This window comes from Penicillium chermesinum (genome assembly GCF_028974085.1).
Source record: "Penicillium chermesinum strain IBT 19713 chromosome Unknown utg000002l:1.0-5270490.0:1.0-5274688.0, whole genome shotgun sequence".
Classification (NCBI taxonomy): Eukaryota; Fungi; Ascomycota; class Eurotiomycetes; order Eurotiales; family Aspergillaceae; genus Penicillium; species Penicillium chermesinum.
In genome coordinates, this window is record NW_026695312.1 from 2,556,708 (window position 1) to 2,580,678 (window position 23,971).

General features: G+C 51.3%; 9 protein-coding genes across 9 annotated transcripts; 4 read left to right on the forward strand and 5 right to left on the reverse strand.

The window, feature by feature from the left end:
* Positions 1 to 958: 958 nt before the first annotated feature.
* N7468_001796 (putative nuclear localization protein) lies at positions 959 to 3,203 on the forward strand (the record flags this gene model as incomplete). The annotated part of the gene is made up of 2 exons (XM_058471093.1): positions 959 to 1,133; positions 1,336 to 3,203. The coding sequence occupies 2 exons, from the start codon at positions 959 to 961 to the stop codon at positions 3,201 to 3,203; spliced, it is 2,043 nt and encodes a 680-aa protein (XP_058334234.1).
* Positions 3,204 to 6,139: 2,936 nt separating this feature from the next.
* N7468_001797 (uncharacterized protein) lies at positions 6,140 to 6,355 on the reverse strand (the record flags this gene model as incomplete). Its single annotated transcript, XM_058471094.1, has 1 exon — positions 6,140 to 6,355. The coding sequence occupies one exon, from the start codon at positions 6,353 to 6,355 to the stop codon at positions 6,140 to 6,142; it is 216 nt and encodes a 71-aa protein (XP_058334235.1).
* Positions 6,356 to 8,553: 2,198 nt separating this feature from the next.
* On the reverse strand, positions 8,554 to 9,743 carry N7468_001798 (phosphoglycerate mutase family protein; the record flags this gene model as incomplete). The annotated part of the gene is made up of 3 exons (XM_058471095.1): positions 8,554 to 9,276; positions 9,332 to 9,559; positions 9,609 to 9,743. The coding sequence occupies 3 exons, from the start codon at positions 9,741 to 9,743 to the stop codon at positions 8,554 to 8,556; spliced, it is 1,086 nt and encodes a 361-aa protein (XP_058334236.1).
* Positions 9,744 to 10,814: 1,071 nt separating this feature from the next.
* On the reverse strand, positions 10,815 to 12,770 carry N7468_001799 (homeobox domain-containing protein; the record flags this gene model as incomplete). The annotated part of the gene is made up of 2 exons (XM_058471096.1): positions 10,815 to 12,374; positions 12,441 to 12,770. The coding sequence occupies 2 exons, from the start codon at positions 12,768 to 12,770 to the stop codon at positions 10,815 to 10,817; spliced, it is 1,890 nt and encodes a 629-aa protein (XP_058334237.1).
* An 816-nt stretch (positions 12,771 to 13,586) lies between these two features.
* N7468_001800 (uncharacterized protein) lies at positions 13,587 to 14,197 on the reverse strand (the record flags this gene model as incomplete). The annotated part of the gene is made up of 2 exons (XM_058471097.1): positions 13,587 to 13,651; positions 14,014 to 14,197. 2 exons carry the CDS (start codon positions 14,195 to 14,197, stop codon positions 13,587 to 13,589), a joined length of 249 nt encoding a protein of 82 aa, XP_058334238.1.
* A 722-nt stretch (positions 14,198 to 14,919) lies between these two features.
* On the forward strand, positions 14,920 to 15,126 carry N7468_001801 (uncharacterized protein; the record flags this gene model as incomplete). The annotated part of the gene is made up of 1 exon (XM_058471098.1): positions 14,920 to 15,126. The coding sequence occupies one exon, from the start codon at positions 14,920 to 14,922 to the stop codon at positions 15,124 to 15,126; it is 207 nt and encodes a 68-aa protein (XP_058334239.1).
* A 4,054-nt stretch (positions 15,127 to 19,180) lies between these two features.
* Positions 19,181 to 20,090, reverse strand: N7468_001802 (HAD family hydrolase; the record flags this gene model as incomplete). The annotated part of the gene is made up of 4 exons (XM_058471099.1): positions 19,181 to 19,662; positions 19,733 to 19,842; positions 19,909 to 19,930; positions 19,997 to 20,090. The coding sequence occupies 4 exons, from the start codon at positions 20,088 to 20,090 to the stop codon at positions 19,181 to 19,183; spliced, it is 708 nt and encodes a 235-aa protein (XP_058334240.1).
* A 355-nt stretch (positions 20,091 to 20,445) lies between these two features.
* On the forward strand, positions 20,446 to 22,206 carry N7468_001803 (GNL3/Grn1 family GTP-binding protein; the record flags this gene model as incomplete). Its single annotated transcript, XM_058471100.1, has 3 exons — positions 20,446 to 20,455; positions 20,522 to 20,616; positions 20,707 to 22,206. The coding sequence occupies 3 exons, from the start codon at positions 20,446 to 20,448 to the stop codon at positions 22,204 to 22,206; spliced, it is 1,605 nt and encodes a 534-aa protein (XP_058334241.1).
* Positions 22,207 to 23,208: 1,002 nt separating this feature from the next.
* Positions 23,209 to 23,802, forward strand: N7468_001804 (uncharacterized protein; the record flags this gene model as incomplete). Its single annotated transcript, XM_058471101.1, has 1 exon — positions 23,209 to 23,802. One exon carries the CDS (start codon positions 23,209 to 23,211, stop codon positions 23,800 to 23,802), a length of 594 nt encoding a protein of 197 aa, XP_058334242.1.
* Between the last annotated feature and the right edge of the window lie 169 nt (positions 23,803 to 23,971).

The window sequence follows — 23,971 nt, forward strand, 5'->3', positions numbered from 1 at the left end:
AGCTTCTTGCCTTGAAGAACCGGTTCTGTCGCGGCTATTCTCCATTCCTACCTTGGTTTTGCTCCCAGCCTGGATTAGAATTCTGATATTTGGATATTAATTACCTCGTGGTGAGTTGTGTTTGATGGAATACGAGCACTCTTGCATCTGGCCAAACCGTCTTTAGTTATAGCATACATTTTGCTTTTTTTTACTTTTCTTTTTTTTTTCTTTTTATCTCCCTCTCATCTCCAATCCTGTCTCCATCCTCGTGACCAATCACGCGACGCATTCCACTTTACTACTTTACGGTCAGAAGTGGTAATATTTCCTTCCCCCGGACCCCTCCGAAACCAAACCCCCTTGCACCATTTTAGACGCCCCTTTGGTCTGGAAGTTGCTGCATGGGCGACTCTCTAATGCGGTACTCCCACCTTGCTAGGGACCAAAAACGAGCGTGTACATAGTCCGAACTCACGTGGTGGAGGTTGTGGCCTGCAAACCCGGGCAGCTAGTTCCCTCACCGCCCGCCCCTCCCAAAGTTCCAGTCTCCCGAACGAACAGGAAGCTGTTCATCTCCAGAGGCGATCGACTTTGTCCAACCCATCTGCATGCAAGCCTAGTCTACCCGTTCCCCCAAAATTGCGCCCCCTCCGCGCCTTCGCCTTCCCCCTGGCGCGTCCTTCCCCGCCACCCCTCGACGCGTCTTCCTCGCGGCCTAAGGTCGTTCCATCTCTCGACTATGTATGGCACACCTCACTCTGGCTCCACGATGAACGGCTTCGGAGGAGATGCGATGGATCGGGCACTATCGATCCGGCGAACCTGAGTAACTCAGGTATGTGATTCCTTTTCTCGCGCGCCTCTTGCTTTATCGCGGTTTCGTCCCTCGCGCGGTCGTGTTTGACCACCTACATCGCGAACTTTTTCCCTCTGCGCCCCGCGTGCGCCGACGGTCCTCGACCGGCTGGCCAATCTCATGTGCCCATTGCCTTTATTGTCATTTTATCAAGCCACCTTCTCCCAAACTGATGCCCCTCCTAGTATCTGCTCTGCCGGTGCCATCCCTGCAGGAACAAGCCCCCGTGGTGTCAAGCGTAGTCGCACGCCAGATCGCAGTGGGAATGGCCATACGGAAGGAGATCAGGATGATGGTACGTGCGCAATGGGGCGCCTATTCATCTCAATCTCTTTGTTCTCTCTTTTATTTTTCCTCTTTCTCTTTCTCTTTCCTTTTTTTTTTTTGTTATCTCCATGGACCCCCAATTCTGGCAGCCCTCGTCATTCGTCCAACCAGTCACCCGGTCGCATCCATTACAAGACGAGTCATATACTAACAGAATGCTTCCATTATAGAAGACCAAGGTCGTCGCAAGCGCGGTCGTCCTCCAAAGATCCCGCGCGCCAACTCCAACGAACAAGTGGGCGCTACTCCTCCGATTCAGACGCCTCAGATGCAACCTCGAGCTTTACCCCAGAACGCTGGATCACCACCTCTTGCGTCACCACCCGATAAGACCACGCCCACAAAGACTCTCGTGAAGGCGCTGCCAACGGTTCGCGATCACACATCAGATCAATTGAACGAAGAGGGTGATGAATACATTCCAAAGGAGTTCGATGAGGCAGGTGAAACCAAAGTAGATGCCATGGGCTACCTGCAAGGCAACCGCGAATATAAGTGTCGAACTTTTCGTGTGCCGAACCGTAGCACGAAACTGTTTATGCTCGCCACGGAATGTGCAAGGGTCTTGAACTACAGAGATTCGTACCTTTTGTTCAACAAGAATCGATCGTTGCACAAGATCATTGCATCTCAAATTGAAAAGGATGACCTCATCCAGCAGGACATTCTTCCGTATTCCTATCGGTCTCGACAAATTGCTATTGTTTCCGCTCGTTCAATGTTCCGACAGTTCGGTAGCCGCGTGATTGTGAACGGCCGTCGTGTTCGAGATGATTACTGGGAAAGCAAAGCGAGGAAACAGGGTTTCACTGAGGACGACCTGGCTGGTGAGAAGCGTCCGGGTGCTTCCAAGGTTCGCGATGGAGCTGCGGCAGATGCTACGTCCAGCTTACTACCGACGCTCCCCCATAATAATGTGATCTTCAGCAATACGCACGAGCCACTGCCGCCTGGTCTATCTTTGGATGTCTCGGATTCTTCTATCTCGCAACTCAGCATGCTCCCTATCGCTACCTCGGACGATCCACGTCTCCGAGACTACAACAGCATGGCTCGTTCACGTCAAGAGTTAACGGGTCAGACCTATCAAGATCGATCGCAGCCCAGCTCGTCTGCCGAAATCCTCAACCAGGCTTCACACGCCGCCGAGTTCAACAAGCTCATTGGGTCCCAAAGGAGCTACCGACGGAAAGGGCTCGATGAATTCTATGCGAAACCACGTGAAGCTCCTGAGTCTGAAGCCCAGGCTACGACCGCTCTTGATTCAGGCCTGTCGGTATCGCAGCCCATTCAACCCGCCCAGGTTCCGCCTGCCGGCATGGTGAACCCATCTCAAGCCCAGCATGTTCACCATCAAGCTGCGATGATGGCTGGCCAGGCCAATTTCCCGCAGCAAGCGCATCAACCACCTATGGGCCAACAGGCCGTGCGGGGATTACAGCCGGGCATGCGGCCCGACCTCATGCACCAGCGATCCAACCCATCCATGGCTGGCGTAGTCCAACCTCCTTACGGATATCCGCCTCAGCATCAACCTCAGCAGCAGGTATGGGGTCAGCCACCATCGCAACCCCAGCAGTCCCCAATGTCATCCACCCCACAGGGCGTGATGCCCCAGCAGTACGCCCAGCATGGTCAGCAGATGGCTACGGCCCCTCAACAGACCCCCTCTCCGCTACACCACAATCAGCAGCCCCAGCAATCCCCCCGCAATCAGCCTCGCCCTCAAGTTCCGCAAATGCCGCAGCAATTTCACCAGATGCAACACCCTCAGCAGCAGCAAGCTATGGCAGGCATGGCTTTCCCGGGGGGCAATCCCGCTGCCTACCAAGGTATGGCGCGGGCAATGTACCCCTCTGCTCAGGCAGCCCCAGGTGGTCAGCCTTTCATGGGCAATCCTCAGCAGGCAAGTATGGCAATGGGAATGGGTGGCGGCGGGATGCCGGGATGGCCTGCCGGGCCTGGTGGGCCGATGCAGCCCAGTCAGCCCCAGCCCGGTCAGTCTGGTAGCCCATTAGGTGGATGGTCAGGCTACTAGATTGCGGTTTGGCGTTGTCTAGATGGAGGAGGGCGTTTTTTTTTATTCTTATTTCTTTTGTTTTTTTCGCACGGGATATCTTCTCCAGCATCAGAGACGTGTTGCCATGGATTCTTCACTTGTCTCTTTTCTCCTAGCTCTATCTTGATCCCCAGCTACTCTCTACTTATCTTCCTGGTTGTTCCTTCCATTTCCTGCCCCTTGCATTGCACCTCTGCAACACCCCTGAGATGAGGGGGTTTTCGGTACTGTTAATCCGGGCCAGCCTTCCTATACCCAATGTTGTCGTCCGGTTGAGCTCGGGTTTTATCATGATCGATACTTTTTGGTTTTCTTCTCTCAAATCTTGTCTTATTCTCCTTCTATGATGCCCAGAGATTGCCCCCCGGCGTTTTGAAACTCTCTGATCCTGCTCTGGCGTTTTATGTTGCTTTGCTCATTATTGCAGGACTATGACTATGTACGTTTCCACCTTTGTTCTTTCCCACCATACATGGTCGATAGAAGGGTCCTTCCACCACGGAATCGGCGGTTTGTTTTCGTGAGGCCGAGGCGCATTGCTTATTCTCTCGGTGATTGATTCCTTGCATTGCAGCTCCATGGTGAATCCATTCCTTGATGTCTTGCGTATGTTTTGTTTCTCTGGCCTGTGTATTACCGTTTTCATTTTTAAGGGCTGTAACCCTTGTTGCTGTCTATTCTATATTCAATTCGCATCTTGTCAGTGACAGTATTCCATTTGACTCCAATCCTGCTGTCTATATCTATCCATGTCCTTGTCCTTGCGAACGGCGTTTCCGTTTGCTGTTCCCGAGTTGCAGGTAGCTAAATTGACGACACCTGCTCCGCGTTAACGGGGATATCGAATCTAGAACGACCAAGTTTAATTCAGTTGGGCAGATAATAGTTAGAAAGAGTAAGAAAGAATTGAACGTCGAAAGTGGGGAAACAAAATAGAAGAACGCAAAAAAAAATTTAAGAAATTCAAAAAATTCGTCCCCGGGAAGGCTCGAACTTCCAACCTCCTGATTAACAGTCAGACGCGCTAGCCGATTGCGCCACGGAGACCAATTGTTAAGTTAACCCCAAATTTTATGTCATATAGCCCAGAGTCAAATTTTGGATCTGGGGCAGCCCTATTCTGGAGACCAAGCTTGCAAAATTGACCACTGTAAAAGTACGTACATATACAACACACTCTTTCCATCCAGGGGGCTTGGTATCAACAAAATCTACTGCAGATGACAGGCCCACCTTTTGTGCACAGTATCTACCATTTCTTCGGTCCAAATTCAAGTCGCCCATTACTAAGTTGGCCATTGCGAAATTGCAGGCCCAGGCCAGGAAACCAGCCCATACTATATAGCCTGGCGCTGCGCAATTCCAAGTTGAACCGATGAAATGCCTTCAACCCTTATGTCGCTGAAAGACTCACAGAATGGCTGGCCTTTGGACGCAACCTCCCCCTTTTTTTTCCTTTTTTTTCTTTTTTTTCTTTTTTTTCTTTTTTTTTTCTTTTTTTCTTTCATATTCTGCGTTACTAGTCATTGGGTGATGTCATAATAGGAGTAAGACGCTAACTTGAGTCAAATGCGTTACCCTCCTAGGACAAAAAGTGATAGTTTTTATTGAGGGCTCCAAACATACCGATTGCTGTCTCCAACTTGAACATACTACACAAAACAACCAAGCCGAAATTCAAGGAGGGCTTGGTAACTAGTATGAGAGCAACGATAATGCGAAGAACGCACATGATCCACGACACTATATCCTACAATGCTGGTCAGTCCACAATAGTGTTATAGCCAATCCAAACTCCAAAAAGCAAGCGTGTCAAGCAATAAAATAAGCCTCCCAAGCGATTGGCCAACTGGAAGAAATGACTAGTGGTGACCACTGCGGCCCGGGCCCAAGCTCCGGTCTGACCACACACACAACGCCACCCGAGCAAAAAAGAGCAACTATCTCGACCTCTTTCACGGGAATGGAATGCAGATGCATGACCTCAGAAACACAAAAAGAAATCGTCCCCGGGAAGGCTCGAACTTCCAACCTCCTGATTAACAGTCAGACGCGCTAGCCGATTGCGCCACGGAGACTCGCTTACGGCGCTGCGCCGGAAGAGAGCTCCACCAGCAAATCCGGTTTTCACTCAAAGTGGATATGTCATATTCACACAGTTGTGCATGGGGGAGACATGAACGAAGAGACCTCTCCGCATGTAGGGGTGTCCTAATGGAGCCCTCGCAGTCAAGAAAGATATAGGTGATGGTTTGTTCGTTGGAGATATACTAGTATCTGGCCTTCCGTCGCTAAAGCATTCCATAACGCAGAATAACAATCCAAAAGACCAGTTGTATGCCGGTGTATGGCCGGTAGCAGGGCAGGAAAGACGGCTGAGATCAATCTTATGAAAAACTTCATAGAGCTCGGTTTTTTGCCTTCATCAATAATAATTAGTTCCTATACTAGCTGCTCAATCCGATATCTATATCGCCGTAGCTCGAGGATTTCGAACGATTGATTGCCTCTCTATATGTCAGGGTCATCTGTGACAGGCCAGTCAAGACGGACATTAGACTTTTCCAATATTATGACCAACTCAAGGGTATCGGAGCTACTACAGATTGTCGAGATATGTTGGATTTTCTCAAGCTTCGCGCGGCGTATTTAATTGCATTGCTACACCGTGACGAGTCTAATTCAAGCCTGTCTTGGCAGGGTCCCCATTCTCAACCTACTTTTTCATATCTATGAGATACTGAGACGAATGTCTAACATGTTGATTCCAGTCGTTTCTTTATCCTAATCAATTTATGCACCAGCGGGGGCTGGCGAGCCCAATATACATGATTTTGCCAGAACTTCAAAGCAACATAAGCAATCTCTTGTCCACGGGTCCATTCCCCGTTGTCACGTAATCTTGCCCCCAACCTCTAGGGGTCGAGGGCGTGCAGGACGAGGTTTTCAAGATCTTCCGCGAACTGATTGTCGGCTAGAGCTTCGAGGTCCTCGCGGGTTTTGTTCATAGCAACAATCACTTGCTGTTCTCGCATAATCGCCCCACGCCTCCGGTCGAGGTCTCTTATGGCCGCAGCGATGTCACACAAGGCCTGATCATTGTGTGACCATTGGACGACGAGAATCTTCATATGCTCTTCTAGATATATATTTATCGTGCTGTATATTATGTATTAGGACCCGATTTCCGCCCTGCAGAAGTAGCAACATTATATACAATGCCAATCACTAAGCACTTACTTGGCAGGGGGGTTCTCCTCGGGGAGGAGTATGTAAGATAAGGTGCTGGATATAGTTTTTGAAGATTCTTCAATAGTCGTCCGTAAAGGTTAGAACCATCCAGGCCATTATTATAAAAGACTAGAGTATTCACAAGTGAACTGCGTCAAAAAGCATTAATGATAAAAACTGGGTAGTAGAATAGAAGAGTGTCAAGAGACTCTGGGGGACTTTTATATTGTACATACAAGCCAGAGCTTCCTCAAGTTGGCCCCTCGGATGAGCAAACAGAATCTCGCTCGCGTGCTTCCAAGTGGGGGGAACGAAGAAGAAAGAAGGAGGAATCACCAGAAAAAACCAAGCCGCTAGACCTCTTTCGTACCACCTTGATCAGACCAAGACGTGTCATATTCAAGCAGCGATAAACAGCAAAGTTGAGTGCTAGTGACAGGGTCGCTTCTGGCATTGTAGACCAGTCGACCGTTATTCCTATCTGATATCAAGGTATATCAAACTGATCACGGGTGGACGTGCCATATCCAGCGCGATGGAAGAAGTCTTGTGGATCCTCTCTACCTGAAGCGCATTTGATGCGTTCGTCCGTTTCCTGCTGTGCCCGTTGCATCTTTCATGCCAAGTGCTGCCCGTGGTTTGCCTATCATCATTATGGCATCGCTTCAATCCCATTACTTTGGGGTCTTCCTCTTGCCTCACCTGCTGAGCGGCTAACTCTCACGAGGTCCTGGCTGTACAGTTTGATATCTCGATTATACGGTAGATAAGAAAGAATGGGTTTGAGTAAGGGGTATATAGTGTTCAATGATGACGAAACTACCGAGATGGTAGAAGAACCTTCCAAGATTGGCAGTGATTGCGGGTCTTTTAGGTGACTAACTAGTATTCCGCGTGTCGGAATACAGTGCTAGTACTATTCATCTACTAGTACGCGGTAAGTAATCAACAGCAGTGATTTATTACAGGACAGATGTCATTTACTTCATGTCCAGTGCACAAGTAGCAAAGTTCCAGGGTGAAGTGTCTCGGGACCGACCACCACTAGAATATATATCTGCAGAGCGGTATCTACAAGCATTTTTCCAAAGCTCATTCTTTTCCGTTACTATCAGTTACTCAATTACTGGGAAAATGCCAATCCCATTATAAACACGGAGGTAGCATTAGGTTGGATATATGTTGAATATGGAACTGGATATCACGCTCTACCACATAGACCTAGCATATCACAGTTACGGCGGTCCATCTTGTTAAAAGTGGCCTCATCATCCAATGACGTGTCTCTGTGGCGCAATCGGCTAGCGCGTCTGACTGTTAATCAGGAGGTTGGAAGTTCGAGCCTTCCCGGGGACGTCGTTTTTTGCCCCTTCAATCATTTTTTCCCCCCACTCATTCCTGTTTCCCATTTCTTTTCTCTTTTATCTATTTCAATTAAATATGTCCTTTATCCCTACACTTTGCTCTCAGCTCGAATATCGAAGTTTTTAGAAATGCGCCCAAAAGAGATCCAGGCTACTTTAGCTCTGGGCCCATCCCGTCTAAATACCAGTGATAGTGGGTGTCTGCTACAATCATTTCTTGCATGGGCTTTTACAGTTCTATTTCTTTTGACCTTCGACTATTTTCGTGGATATTGCATGACAACGTGGTAATAAAAGCGGTTGTAATCGCGTTATACTGTTCGCTATATTGGTCGTCCTGACCCAAGAAAGTTCGCATTTCGCACAGAGAAATCCTTGAGGAAGTCTGTCCCGTTCAGTGCCAAGAGCTCATATCCAGAACTCAGAGTCTTCCCAGACATCCATGTCCCCAAGTCGCAAGATCCGACCCCATTGGCTGTCGGTTGGCACAAGACTCAACTGAATTTGTCCTGACATGCGGCCCCGAGAAAGGGCCACATGACGCCTGTCCAGAAGAACCGGTGTGCCAGCCGAGAAAAAGTCCAAAATTGAAGACAATAGCAAGACCAAAGCAAAACACCCCTCAAAGTAGAAGCCGACAAAGTTGGTAGTTGACTTAAAACATATGGACCCGAAGGGGCCTGGATAATACCTGCCCAGAAGGATCGTTGAGCCAAACCAAGCCCCGAGAAAAATCAAGCGGAAAGAAGAGTCGTCACTGGCGCCGCGCTGCTTGGACATACACATGCGGAAGCCGAAGTAACCGGTGGCACGGTACAATGCGCGCTGACCGTCCACGGCACCGACGAAGTAGTAGCATGCTGATCCCCCTGCTTCTTTGCCCGAATCAGAACAGGAATAATCGCGCCGGTGTTCAGGCTGAAGGCCCGGTGGCCGATGACTCGGAGGATGGACGAGATTTCACCCGAGTGGGACGTGACTGATACAAACATGTCCTTCTTTGATGAGGCGGAGGTGAAGAAGACTTCGCCGAGGGCCTTAGCACTGCGCGCGTCCTGCGCATCGCTGGTTTCGGCTGTGACGCCGTTCCATAACTCGTCTTCTTCGCTGAAGCCTGGTTCGATGGGCCAGGAGGGGAAGAGGGAGTGGATGGTGCTGCGGTTGTGGCGGTGGTCGCAGGTGTGGATGCTTATTCCTTCACGGAAGAGTTCTTTGATGGTGGGGTTGAAGGCGGCGCTGCCCTTTGGGAGAGAAAGACCGGTGAATGTGAGATTAGCAGTTTGGAGGGTGCGGAGAAGTGGGCTGACGAAGTAGTTGTCCGGGGTGTGGATGCGTTGCTCGTCGATCTCTTTTTGCCAGAAGGTGTGGGCTGTCAGAGCTTGTGCAATGCCGTTATTGGTGAGGGATGCGTCGAACCAGGTGGCGGAACTGTTGCCGTTGAGCTCAGCCCAGTAGCACTGCGCTGGGTTTTAGTGTGGTTAAGCTTGGGATGAGGGGGAAGTGTAAACATACATTCCAGGCTGGAGTGCCGTAGTAGGACTCGGCGGCATTATGCCATCCTTCACCGTGACGACCCAGGAAGAGGACTTTGTACTCCACATCCCTAGGAGACCATTCATTGAGCTCCCGAACCTGGTGATAGAAGCGCTCCCATTGTGTCAGGGTGTTATAGTCACTCAGGTGCTTAAGCAAATGATCAGTGGGGTAAGTGCGATTGATCAGGCCAAAATTGACTGCAGTCTAGATGAGATTAGCCTCCATAGCGACCATGGGCAGCTGATGCGCGTACATAGTCAAAGGTTGAGGGGTCAGTCGATGTCTCGTCCTGCAGAAAGAAGCCTTTCACGGTTGTATATTCGATGTTTACCGCTTGTACAGAAGCCGCTAGACCGAGAAGGGCCGGAACAAGAACTGAGACTTTCATTGTAGGCAGAGGTGCATACAAACGAAAGGGTGAACGTGAAGGGAGGGATCGGCATCTTCTTTTTATTGAGGTTCCTGATTTACTGGCGACGAATCCAGCGGCAAATGGAAAGCGATGTCACCCTATCGAGCGGCACACGTGGGGCCCCGCTGTTCTGGCCGTTCTGCCCCCAATAAGCAGGCAGGGCACCGGTTATGTTGCTGACATCAAATCGCCTCGAGACTCGTGGACTAGAGGGGGGGGGGGCTCCTTTGAACTTCGTCTAGACGTTCTACCCGGTGGAAAAGCAAATTGTTTCTGCAGACATCATCCCTTTTTTTGTATTATCGAACAGATCAGAGATCACAGAGAAAATAAGGTATAGGTACGTGACAGTATGTATCGGAGAAAAAGTAGCCAGGTGCTGCCAAATATGCAAGGTCAAAATCCCAATCAAAAGCCGATCAGGCTCGGTAAAGAAACGAAGGCGAGAAGTAGAAGTTGAGCCCATAGGCCTCCAAGAATTAAAAGGTCATATCACACCAAAAAAAGTCCCAGGCCAATAAACACATGCAGAAAACAGAAAGAAGGAGACGCTTCCGAATATGTAAGCTAAAAAATAGAGACGAAAAAAAAAGGTGGAAACACCCCCAATAGAGAGACAAGAGAAAGGAAGAGACGGGCTCAAAAGTATATGAGAAAAAAAAAAAGAATAAGAAAAGTATAAGTGACTGTAGGCGCCCCGTGGAGCTGGTGGAAATAGACAAAAGGTGGCCAAGTAGGCGGTGATTGAGGAAAATAATAAACAGATCGCGCAAAGGACGAATAGCGGCATAGCGGTTCATCCTGGACCAACAAAATCATATTTATCGCGGTACATGACTCATTCATCCATCGAGAGGGGACTTCCTCTTTAAGGGTAGTGGTGTGGAGCGGAGTGGGCAAATGCATAGCCCTTGGATTTATGGACCGACATTTGCTGAGCAGCGAATCGGTGGGCTTCCTGCTCATGAAATTCGTGCATCGTAAACTCGGATGCCTTCCTCTCTCCATCGGCGTGAACCGGCAGGTCGGCGTCTTCGATTGAATAGATCAAGATGGGGAGCCAGAAACTGGCTCCATGAAGTTGCCTGGGTGTTCAAGAGTTGCGTTGAAACCGAGGGGGGAGACAGTGCTCGAGTGCGGGACCTGGAGCCCGCTCTGATAGTCTGGCGAAGACAAAGCTGTGGAGTCTGCCCAGCTGCGGGCCGTCATGGGGACGGGATCGCAGGGCACATATTCTTGGAAGTTGCTGACTTGGGCGGGAGCAGACATAGGGGGAGCAACCTGTTGGTAGCCGAAGGGCGAGTAGAGATCCAGGGGCGTCGAGGGAGGCGATGCAAGATTCACTTGCATCGGCTGCGAGGAAGGAAAGAACTGGGTCGTAGATTGGGCAGACAGGCAGTAGTTGCTATCGGTCGGCGAAGCAGGCAGGAGGTGTTGGAATTCCTGTGGTGTCAATGGCGTAGGAGGGGCCAGGGTGGAGGATGACACCGAAGGCCGCAGCATTTCAGCCTTGCTGGCCTTCATAGAGCCGGACTCGGCAAAAGTGAAGTTAAGGGGGGATCGCTGATTTGCCGACGACTTGCGCACACCCGCATAGCGTGAGTTGAGACTCTGGGTAGACTTGGAATGTCTCATCGAGTTGCCGGCCCCAGAACTCGGCATACGGCTTGTGGGGGACAAGGCCGACATGGAAGTCGAGGAGGCCAATGATCGAGGGTTCGAGGTGCCAATGGCAGCGGGACGTGGGCGCTTCCGCCTGGCGGCAAGATCAAGCTCTTTGCTGGGCTCCTTCCACGAAGAAGCTTGCGGCATGCCAGGGGCTCCTGGGGTGCAAATCCCAATGCCATCGAGAGAGGCAGTCAGTGCACTGGATGATTCACGGCGGGTGACTGAGATGTCGGGAGTCTGCATGCCCATTGGATACTGCATGTTGGCATATCCGAGGTTGGAATCGCATCCCACGCCGTGCGAAGTACCGTGTTCATTGGCCTGTTGCCACTCTTCAGGCTGGTACTGTCCTGAAAACGCGCCGACGTTCCCTGGCACCTCTGGGATACTTTGGCCGATTGGAAATGAGCGACTCTCCGACTGCTCGTGGGACGCCGGCCATGCTGAGTCTCTGCTTTCTGGCCAATCTTGGAAAGACTGACTACGACTTGCGGGTGCCTGGGCTTCTTGTGCGCTGGCAGCGGCCTTGGGAGGTGCCATAGAGCCTGGTGATATCGGCTCGTCCTCCGTAGGCTCTTGTTTACTTCGAGAGCCGCGACGAGTAAAACGGTCTCGAGCAGCGACTGCAGCGTTCAGTGCTCGCTGCAATGACGCAAAGGTTGCCTCTCGGGCAGACTCACTCTTTGACTTGTGATGCTTCTGGTTATCAGCCTTGGCACTGCCCTCGACTGAAGGGGCTTCGGTTTGCGGTGTCGGTGTGGGCGATCGCTCGGACTCCTCTCTGGAGACAGAGGATGGCCTGGATTCCGTGGGTTCTTCGGACGGCTCGTCCTTGCGACGGGCAGCTTCCTCGGCTTCTGCCTTGGCTTTCTGCATTTTCTCAAACTCCTCCTGGCGTTTCTGTTGCTTGGCCTTGGCGCGTCGATTTTGGAACCAGTTCTAAAGAGCAGATGTTTAGTTTCGGCACAACGTAACAAGTATATATGGGCATCGAGCAATACATACAGCAACACGGGGCAGACTCAAGTTAGTTTGAGCAGCCAATTGACGCTTGGTATTGCTGCTAGGCTTAGGGTGCGCCTGGAACTGGCTCTCCAAGATCTCGACTTGCTCCTTGGTCAATCGGGGCCGTGATAGATTCTCGGTGTACTCGTCGTAGTCCATTATGGGTTGGTGGTAGTAGTCGATCATCTCCATAGGAGGGTGTGGGTAGAGGTAGCCGTCGACTGGGTGCATCATGGGCGGTGGCACCATGGTTGGGTCATAGGCGAGAGCATGATCCATGGGGAGGCCCGCATGGCCGGGGTAGTTCCATGGAGGTTGAATGTAGCTCATTATGGAACTTGGAGGGGGGGGGAGAGAAAGGGAATGCTGTCCAATAAGACAATTTTGATGAGGTCGAATGGCTATATCATGGAGAGGGCCGATGGGACGAAACAACGGGGGAAAGCAACAATGTATAGGGCGTTAATGAGAGACGGGGGTGGGGATAGAAGGAGTGACGGAAACAAAAACGAAAAAGAAAGGAATGTCCCAGAGCGTGAAGAGAAAGCCAGGTGAGAAGAGGAAGAAAGAGAGATTTGGGGGGAGAAGGAGGGAAATTGGAAGGGCGGTCTTGGGGACGGGCCGCGGTGATTGGTGGGGAAAGGTGTTTGGTTCCCAGATTACTGCCTCCGTATACTCCATACGTCCTTATGTACAGCGTTCCGGGGTTTAGGGAAAAATCCTAAATTCTCTAATTTAATCAGGGGATTAAGGTAGATTTATTCGCTTTAATTCTATGGGTCCACTGGCCTTTCTCACATCATGGGAGGTAAATCGGATTCGTGCTTCTCTTTTTTCTTTTTTTTTGGCCTTTTTTGAATAATTTTTTACTTTTTTTTTTCTGCGATATATTTCTTATTCCTTCCGAGAATTTAACAAAATATCCAAACCGGGAAAAAGACGATGACAAGGAAATTCGGGGTATTTTTTGCGCTCGGGCGTGAGATCGGATCATCTTGGGCTTGGGGAGGTCTGGGACAGCCCCATAAAGGAGTATATGCGGCAGGAGTCTTTCCCGCGCCACGGGTCGACGGGGCTGAAAGAAAACAGAAAAGAAAGGAAAAAGCCTCCCCACTTGTGCTATCCCCGTCAGCCCGTGGAGTCGCGCTACCGACTGCGCGGTTCTTCTAGGGGGTGGCGAGCCTCGCTGCTCTGTAGGGTTGCATACTTGTCTTCTGTACGATCAGGCTCAGACGGTGAGTCCAATCCAGTCTGGTCAGGGGAGGCAGTCCTAGGTCCGTGACTCGCAATGCACTGGACTCTATACAAAGGACGCGACACAAGGGTCGTGAGTCGAGGTCGAGAAATTCGGCATTGGTCTATGGGGCCGTTCCCGAAATCGCGAGGTCCCCCCTCAAAATAACATTCTTACGTGAATTAACAAAGACAGACGCCAGCCCTAGATAAATTGGATCTCTCCAAAAATCTGCTGCCGGTGGGCCAATCAGCCGCGTGGCTCTGATCGGATTAGTGTTTGAGGCGAACTCCACCCTTCTAAAGAATACAGTTATACCGTAGTCGGTACCGACCTTACCGGCGGTTGCATATAGCCCATAGGGCGTACAAGGGTCGATACTGAGATCCTGAATACGAGTAAACAAAAGGTTCCATGGTAGGCGTGCGGAGAACGCCAGACGGCTCGGCTGCGGTTCCAGGATACGCACATCGTAATTTCCATGGAAATCCGGCACCGATACGGCAAGCTGGGAGTCTGACATGTGCTGCGCCCAGGCCTCTTGACGAGGAATCGCTTGAAGGGAAAGGGCCTCCCCATGCTTTACCACCGAGTTGGTCCGGGGACCCTGTAACTTTGACCTTCGACCAATCAGCTCTCCCCCAAGCTGTTTCGGGGATGAGGACCCGCCAACATGACGTACCCACGCTTCGAACAGCCGTATCATCTCTTGTCTCTCTCCCGTCCTGCTCAGTTCCTGCATTAGCGTCGAGCCCGATCCAAGACCCGTGGAGTCGAGGCAAGAGATGCAACGGAAATCATGGAGCCTTACGTACTAACGCCAAATCAAATAGTAGCTTGATCTAGGTTGGAGTGGGCTTCTGATTAACTTCGTTACGCTGTGTAAGCTCCTCTTGGCATGGTAACTCATTTTGGGGGACATTCCAGAATCTTCATTACCGTAATATCGGACACTTTGCATGCGATAGGCCCGGTTGCAGAGCTGTTCTCATGGACCGCGCCCCCTGCAGCCGGAAGCCCGAATGATCCTGCCTGCATCGATCCCAGTTGGGATGGAGGTGCAGATTGACCCTCTTGGGTATCCTCTACGGTTCCATCTTGGATGTACAAGGTCTCTTCACCCCCCCTTCCCCCCGGCCATTGTATCTCACCATCGGTAGTTCTTGGGGTGCATCATTGTGTACTCCGTACATCCTTTGATTTGCCCCACTGTGTGTAAGAACAGGGGGGGGATGTTGGTCCAAGATGCAGGCTGCAAGATGCACTATTGAGGTCGGAAGCAAGATGTCTTGTCAGCCTACCATGGTTTCCGAAAAGCCTATTGGTAGCTTGCAGGTCCTTTCGATCGTGGATCCTCGATCGTGGCAGAGGTTTGCCCAGGGTAACCTCTACGCTAGCCCAAAGGGCACCCGAACCCACCCAGTCGCATGGCAGTGTGCCAAGCCCAACTAAACATCAATAGTCCGCAGATCCCGTCGATCACTTTTGGGCCCCGCCAAGCTTTGTTTTTCCTTGGTGACATTGTTCCCGACGCCTTTTGTCGGATTGCTTGGTTGGCTGCCTGCGTATGGGCTTCGCTCGCCTCTGGGCGCTAAACAACTCTGATCGAGAGGCGCCATGCACCCAAGTCACGAGGAATTGGTCTGCTGCAGCCTCGCGTTCCCAAGTTCCGCCAAGGTGTCACCCTGGCTCCTGCAGCATGCAGCGAGACCTACGTTTTTTTCTCGAAAGAGCTTTGTTCTTCGTCGCACCCCAAGGGCTGCGTCAACGGTGTAGCCCTTGTTTCAGGTCTGCCACTTTTTGTGTCTTCAACGGTCTGGAAAATCAGAACGCCCGGGTCTATTCCGTAAGCTGCGCACTTTTGATTTTCGGCCCTTGACAGTAAAACGTTTCACAGGGATCCCCCTGCGCTGCCAGTGGCAAAGTCTAAACTATGGACCCGGGATGGTTCCGGAAAAGTCAATTTTCATCACTTGATAGGGTTGGGATAACGGCTGAAAAGGCGTGGGAGCCTCTCAAATCCTAAACCTAGGTATGCAGCTCGTCACGAAAGATACCAGACATGCTCCACTGGCGGTTCTCTCACTCCTTTTTGCCAGATCCACTTGGCACGAACCAACAACTGTGATTCAGGTGTATGACCTCACATTTCAACGTTCCTAGCTGATTCTTTTCCCAGCTGTGACGGGCGGAGGACGGCGATCTGGGTGGAGCTAGGAATTGCAAATCATGACTCCATCGCCCCGAGAGCGCATCATACGATCTTCGCTGACATTTGTACGACCCCACCCTTAAACCACCGCTGACAACGTGGCTACCGGGTACGCTACTGATCGACCCAAAACCTTGAATGCCCCCCAGCACGCATCTCGGCAAATCCATCGTGAGTGAGCATGACGTGGTCAATGAAAATAATGATTAGTATTCTCCTGCCTCATATGTAAGAGGCTCGCACGCGTATTAGGCGCCTATCGGGCTTTTCAAAGTTCGTTGGTAATGTAAGCAGAGCCAGTCAGGTGTAGCCAGAGAAGCCTGAATGGGGCACACCTTCTGTGTGGCCATAGTGATTGCGCGTTCCAGAGTGTGAAGGGGACCCGACGCCCTCCACCTTGTAAACAGCGTCGATCCGGATAGAGTGGCATATACCCGTTGAGTAGAAGAAGTAAACTCAGCTTGGTTCGAACATCCATGTCGAGTCACGATACAACTGTACATCGACAAATGTGGCTTGGGAGGCAGACATGTGCGGCAGGTTCCTTATCGCGACGAAAGGGGAAGGAGCCCTTGGGGACTTATGGGCTTGTGTCTCAGGATGGCGTGCATCTGGGCATTTGTCGGACCTTGGCAGCGCAACTCAGGCGGCAGATCACCGTCTCAGACTTGTTCGGAATTCGTAACGAGGGGGAAGCGGGTAGGATCTGCCTTTGACGTGCCCCTGGAAAATGATCTGCAGCGCACGGTCCGCTTAGGCCCCTCCCACTATTGATGGGATCGTTCCGATGGACTTCAGAATCTCAAATACTTTTGGCTCCATATGTGAAGCGCGGTTAGGTCCGCTTCAATAGTGCCAGAATTGCTGGATCACAGAGCAGAAGAATGCTCCGGTCTCAGGAACAATCTCCAAGATCCCCAGGAACCATGATCGCCCGAAGAAGAGTGGGACAGCAGGCGGCATCGATATTCTCCACTCGCTCGGGTCTGTCCTACTCGCTTAGGCTCTCGGGGAAGCGCAAAGGTGGGCCTTGTTGGCCTGGGGGATCCTCAGATCGTCCCCTCCCCGCCTTATGCTTCGCCTCAGAGAGCGTACCACCCGGCTCAACGGGCACCGCCATCCAGCTGGCCACCGTGAATCTGACTGCCTGCATTCAGAACTCGGGGTTCTTCGGTCTGAGGCTGAACTGTTTTTGTCAGTAGGCTGGAATCCTTCTAAGCCCCGGGCTTCCCCCGTTCCCCCTCTGCTGTGACCTATCTATTCCAGGCACCACACATCCTTGTTCCACCAGGCCCCCTCCCCCTACCTGCCCCTTGGTGTGGCACACCTGAGAAGCGAAAATAATTTCCCCCCCCCTCTATATTCTATTTTTACAAAAAGGGATTAAAAATCCAAAAAAAAAAAGAGCAAAAAGCCTGTGGCGGTGTTATCACGCCCATGCGCAAGACGCAACCTGCAGCTTTGGACCCCGGGGCAGTATTTGTCAAGGGCCAGAGCCAATAGCCTCTCCCGAGAGCTCCTAGACCTCAGCGCAGTTGCCCCTCCACGCACCCGGGACCGTTCCCAGGATCCGCCCGCAACACCCGTTCGACCTTGACCCAGCGCATCGCGATCCTGCGGTCCAGATCGGAACCAGTACCAAAAGAAACGAGCACCTGGCCCTGGCTTTCATGTACGTGATGGGCTTTTGCTCCCTCCCTGCCACTTTTGCCATACCGCATGCTGTTGCGAGGGGAAGCGATGCTGCCAATGCGTCAGGGCGATCATGATCACCATCAAGTCCCATCGTACAGTAGTGTACAATCGGCTGGATCGACGCGATCTGCCCGCCAGTCGATCGCCGTTCGATCGAGGCATTATTCTTTCTTTCTTTCTTTCTTTCTTTCTTTTTTTTCTCTCTGTTGGAACCCCGCCCTCCAACGCTACTGCGCTTGGATTGCCGTGATGCTCGGGATCCTGCCGGCAGCTTCTTAGCTTGGCAGAGCAGCTTTCTGCTCGAACCGTGCGCAAGATGCAACCTGCTTTCTCAGCCTTCTACCCTGGAATCCCTTGCATGACTGTGCCCACCGGGGATACTGTATTCGATTTTCATTGGGGGGAGAAAGCTGTGTGCCCCCTTTCTTCCTGAGGGCCGCTCCGCTGTCGATGAGTAGCATCGGCTAAAAGCTACGTGGAGACTGCGCCTTGTTGTTGCCGGGGTAAATCACCCCTCGTGAATTGCTTCTACAGAATACCGTGGCCGGGTTGCAGATCTCGAAGTTTGACAATTACGTCTAGGTGTCGTGCCATGCGACGTCGATTCCTCTACACCCGGAGCATTGCCCCGAGGAGCAGAGTCCAGAGACTTAACTGAAGATTATGGGGGATTCATTCCCCAACTGACTATACTAGATCGTGTGCATGAACGCCAGTTCGCAGCTCTGCTGCAGGCTGGGGTTTCCGAATGTGTTTGTTGCATATATGAGGTTCCGGCAGGAAAAACAGATCCCCGTCATACCTCTACCGGCCGACGACATGCAACGTGCCCTTACACGGAGCTTCACCCTGCAAGGGTTGCATTGTGGTCGTTTCAGGACCGCCGTCGCCACAGACATCCTTTCTTTTTCTAGCAAAGCCTAGGAAAGGTGCGTAGATGCGAGAGATCTTGAATTAGGTGTTTAGTCGTAAGAGACGTACATGGCTTATCCCTGTCGTCTAATAGCTTTGTTGCCACTGAATCTAGACCCTTCCTTTGGAAGACACGTACGGTTACATCTCGGCCGAAGCTCTAGCGTGATGGCCAAGGGGGCCTAGGCTGCAGTTCCATGGCCTTGGAGATAGCGGTTATAGTCATTCATAGACCTGGATACGACTTTCGAGACGTGCCCAAGCCCGCCATTTCCAATTTGAGCGCGGTCTAGATTTGCGCAGGGTCAGACCCTTGTATCGGGCCCGACTAAACTAGGCCTCCAATATGATCAGATAATCCCGTCTCGTCCCGAAGCTCTGTCAGACTGATGATCAGGATTTCGGATGGCTCGAGCTAATACAACCAAGATTCATCAGGTTCCAGCTGGGCTGCATGAGTCTCCAGCCAAAACTGACCAATACATACGCAGAGATTACGAGGAAATAGGAAAGAATTACAGGAATTAAACTTCGAGAACGAACTCCATGGTCATCGTACAACCTGAGAGCACGTTACTGTTCATGATAAGATCTACAGTATGCCGTGTAACTCAGCGCCGGCAGATTGGAGGCCGTGCAGTAGCATCTGACCCTCAGCCCCAGTGCCACAATTCCCGGACCCGTTACTCATTGGTACGCATTCTTGATCTCAATCTGAACCCGCCCATCCACAACCTCCTTCACCGAGACGCTGCGCAGATCCTCTACAATCCAGTCTGCTCCCGCCTCCTGGAGCTTCTCCAGTGAGTGAGTCGTTTTCAGCGCAATCACCTTGAACCCAGCAGCCTTGCCTGCCTTGATTCCCGACGGCGCGTCCTCCAGCACAACAATCGAAGTCGAGTCTTCGAGACCAAGCTTCTTGCGGCCCAGGAGATAGCAGCTGGGATCAGGCTTGCCGTTGTCGACATCCTCCGCTACAACGAGCACGCTTGGCCGTGCGAGCTTCAGCACGCCCAGCCAGCCATCGATGAGGGCTGAGGTGCCGGATGTTACGACGCCCCAGCGGGCGCCGGCGTTTTCGAGAGCGGCGAGGAGAGCCCGGCCCCCTGGGATCTCGACGGCGTCAGAGCCAAATTGTTGCGGGATGCGGCCTTCAATGTAGTTTACGTCTGCGGGGTATTAGTTTAGTATTAGTTTGGTAGGAGTTGTGGGTGCAGTCAGGTTGTGAAGAGAACGTACATTCCCAGTTGGCCTTGGTTTTGTCGTATAGTTGCATTGTGTCGATGCTTCTGCGGCCATGGGATGTGGCTAGGATTGTTTTGGGGTCGACACCGAGCTCTTCACCAATTCTGTGCGTGTGCCTTATTAGAATTGATGTACTTGTATATTGTTACCCGAGCTAACTGGCTACTAACAGGTGCCAATGCTTCACGATTGCTGTTCAGTCGCATTAGCTTTCATTTTGTCACATAGGAATTTGTCTAACGTAGCAGCTAGACCAACCTTCGGTAGAGTCAACAATTGTGCCGTCAAAGTCAGATAAAAGCCCATCGAAGGTGTGAACCTGCGAGGGCGCGGAGAAGCTTCCTGTCGACATAGTGGGGTGAGGGGTGTTATGAAATGTGCAATGCTATGCTGCTTTGGAGATGCGCCGAGGGTTCAAGGCAGATGAAGCAGTCCCGCTGGAAGGATTATGAAAATTCCAAAAGCAACTCTAGGTCTATAAGTCTTAAGAAAGAAAGAAAATTAAAAGTAAGCTGGCCTTGGATGAAAGTCCTGTCGGAAGGCCTTCTTGATAGCGTAGCGGACCCGCCTGTTTGCACTGTTTGGTCAAGGCGATCGGCTAAACTTATTTTCCGCTTATCGAAATCTTGGCACTCACTTTTTTCCAATCGAGTTGTGGAGGCACTGCAACAGGCAAGTTCTCGTGAATTGTTCGATTAGCCGGAAACATGAAAATCGGTAAGTTTTCGTGAACAGATTCCTTCTGTCCAGCCTGTGGTCTCCTCATACTGACTGTTTCCATAGGCAAACACTCCAAGCGTGTGCCCGTTCGCTTGCGGCACAAGATTGAAAAAGCCTCAGTTGCTAAGCAGCGGAAGGAAAGAAAAAATGCAAAGAAGGTATGCTGACCAGTCTGGCGATGGGACTTATCATCTTCTTGCATTTTTCTGAGTTCCTGTTCTAACTTTTTTTTGCTGCGGCTTTCATAGAACCCCGAGTGGCGGTCTAAAGTCAAGAAGGACCCGGGCATTCCTAACCTGTTCCCCTTCAAGGACAAGCTGCTCCACGAGATCGAAGAGAAGAAGCGACTGAAGGCCGAGCAACAAGAGCGTATCAAAGAGGAGGCACGACTCCGCAAGCTCGAGGCCAGAAAGGCCCAGGGCGGCGGCGATCAACAGGCGGCTGTTATCGACGAGAATGATTTGCTGGATGAGGATATGGATGAAGGCGATGAGTCGAACCCTATGGCTGCCCTTCTTGCGTCTGCCCGAGCTCGTGCGACCGAATACGATGAAGAGCATGAGAGCGAAGATGACGAGATGGATGAGGATGACGATGAAATGGACGAGGACGACGATGGCGGCGTCACTTTCGACGACACGACTGCCCCCGAACTAGTTGGTGGCCAGAGCTCTATCAAGGAGAGCTCACGGAGGGCCTTCGACAAAGTCTTCAAGAACGTCACCGAGGCCGCAGATGTGGTCCTGTACGTTTTGGACGCCCGTGACCCTGAGGGAACCCGCTCGAAGGAGGTTGAGCACGAGATCATGACCGCAGCTGGTGGCTCAAAGCGCTTGATCCTCATCCTGAACAAGATCGATCTCGTCCCACCACCAGTGCTCAAGGCCTGGTTGGTGCACCTGCGCCGCTACTTCCCTACCCTTCCCCTCAAAGCTTCCAACGGTGCCCCCAATGCGCACAGCTTCGACCACAAGCAATTGACCGTCAAGGGTACTTCGGAGACCCTCTTCCGTGCCCTCAAGTCCTATGCCAACACCAAGCAATTGAAGCGGGCGATCTCTGTCGGTGTCATCGGATACCCCAACGTCGGCAAGTCTTCCGTGATCAACGCTCTGACTGCTCGCCTAAACAAGGGCTCCAGCAACGCCTGCCCAACAGGTGCGGAAGCCGGAGTGACCACCAACCTGCGCGAGGTGAAGATCGATAATAAGCTCAAGCTCATCGACTCTCCTGGAATTGTTTTCCCCAGTCAACACGGTAAGACCGGCAAGAAGTCCAAGGAGAACGAGCAGGCCCGTCTCATCCTGCTGAATGCTATTCCACCAAAGCACATCGAGGACCCTATCCCTGCGGTACACCTGCTAGTGAAACGTCTCTCAGCGTCCGAGAACCTGATCCAAAAGATGCTTGACGTATACGGCATCACCTCTCTATTCCCTACCAACGGTGACAAGACCACAGACTTCTTGATCCAGGTCGCGCGCAAGCGCGGCCGTCTTGGAAGGGGCGGCGTGCCCAATCTGGAGAGCGCCGCTATGACTGTGATTAATGACTGGAGAGACGGCCGCATCCAAGGCTGGGCCACCGCCCCAGTCCTTCCTGTTATCAGCACAGCCGAGGCTGCCACGGCCACTGCCGCCGCTCCTGGCGTGGATACTGCCCATGTTGTTACTGAGTGGGCAAAGGAGTTCTCCATCGAGGGCTTGTGGGGTAATGGAGAAGGAGACGACGAGGAGATGGCGGAGTAGAGCTCTGAAAAATATTGTCCACGTCTCTTATCTACGACATCATCTTTTTCTCGTTTCTATTTCTCCGGATACCAAAAAGTGGGCGTTTTTCATTTGGATGTGCAGTTCTAACGGCATTTGTCAATATCTCTAGACGAGAGCGAAATTCACATGAGCATGGTTATAATTTGTAATTGAGTAGCTAGAGTCCTCTTTTCGATTGTAGGGTAGAGTGAGAGCCCCTCTTCTTCCACTGCGATTGCTATTTGACACAGTGGTTGGATGAGACGACAGATTTTGAATGCAGACAAGCACCGAAATCGGAGGAGTTGGGCATGTAGGGCCGCCAATCGACGGGTTAAAGGCCAGGATATTCGTTATGGCCATTGAAATAAGTAGTCCAGCATCGGCATTCTGCGAACCTGATGCTCCCAGAGCAGCGTTGGTTGGGTCTCCGGTATCGTGCGTGTGACTGGGATGGCCTGTAATTGAAGTCACAGATCGTACGAAGAGGGCAAAAGAGGAGCCAAAATAGCCATTCCGAAGTGTTTGGATGTGCATAGTAATTATAGTGATAGTCCTTGATTGCTAGAGCCAAGCTTTTGCTAGAGCATACTGATCAAAGCAGCCATGGAGAAGACGAACCTTATTCTTCTAATATAGAAATCCTCAAGTTCGATAGCATTTTACGCTATAGCAATTCATGCCAGTATTGTGTCCCTGATCACATGATTTCGTGTTGTCGATTCCTAATGCAAGCGACATGATAAATTCCAGGGTTGAAGCCAAGAAATCTTAGCATTTTTCCTCTTTAAAGCGGATATGTCTGGGTGACTTTATGAATGACACAGTACCTGAATCCTGTGAGGCTAATCAATACCGCTCGAAGATGCTCCAGAATGCGCTGAACTATAGTTCGTGCAGGTCACCTGGGCATTCCAGTCCCCTGCTCCAAACCCCGCTTCCTACCTTATTACACATCTTAAGAACACTTGCCCTTCGAACACGAATAAATCTAGAGAGATGAAGTGTATCGCCTCTTATTCTGCAGAAATCAACGAGCATGATACGGAATCTGTCACAACCAGCGGCGAAGATAAAACCTTTACACCACCAGATTCGAATACTTCTCCCAGCGAGCTGTTTTTGTCTAGGAGCCCCATCCAGTCTCATATATCATCTGTAGGACAGGTTCCATACAAAGGCCAGTCCTATACCATCCGCGATCCTCAAACAAACCTCTTCCTTGGAGTTGAATATGGTGAATTGAAGATGGTTTCTTGGGGGATAAATAGCGGTCGCGAGATGTTCTGGCATTGTGACGAGCATGAAGACAGGTATCTCGGCTTCAGGAACCTTGCTTCGGGGACTTACATGGGTCATGATGGTCATGGCAAATTTGTTGCGGTATCACGAACACACCATGACCCCGCTGGATGCTTTTTTTGGCCCAGACAATGTCCTATCACGGGAGGCCAGATCCTGTTTGTTAAGAGGCAACACTATTTTTGGGTCTGGCATGAGCCTGTGAAGACAGACCATGACACAGCGCTGGTGGTTACTGATCGCGGTGGAGAGGGTACCCCTCTGGAATTTACCCGACTTGAGTGTATTTGAGATGGACTGGATGTTTTCTTGTACCACATGACTAAATAATGGAGTATGTTTGCCAGGAGAAGCGCTGGAAAATAAATAGCCAGAGGCATATAGACTAGGGAAAGCCCGCAGCGTGTGCTCGTAATAATAGTCGATATGCATGGTTCCATATTCGTTTGAGATTGAAGTA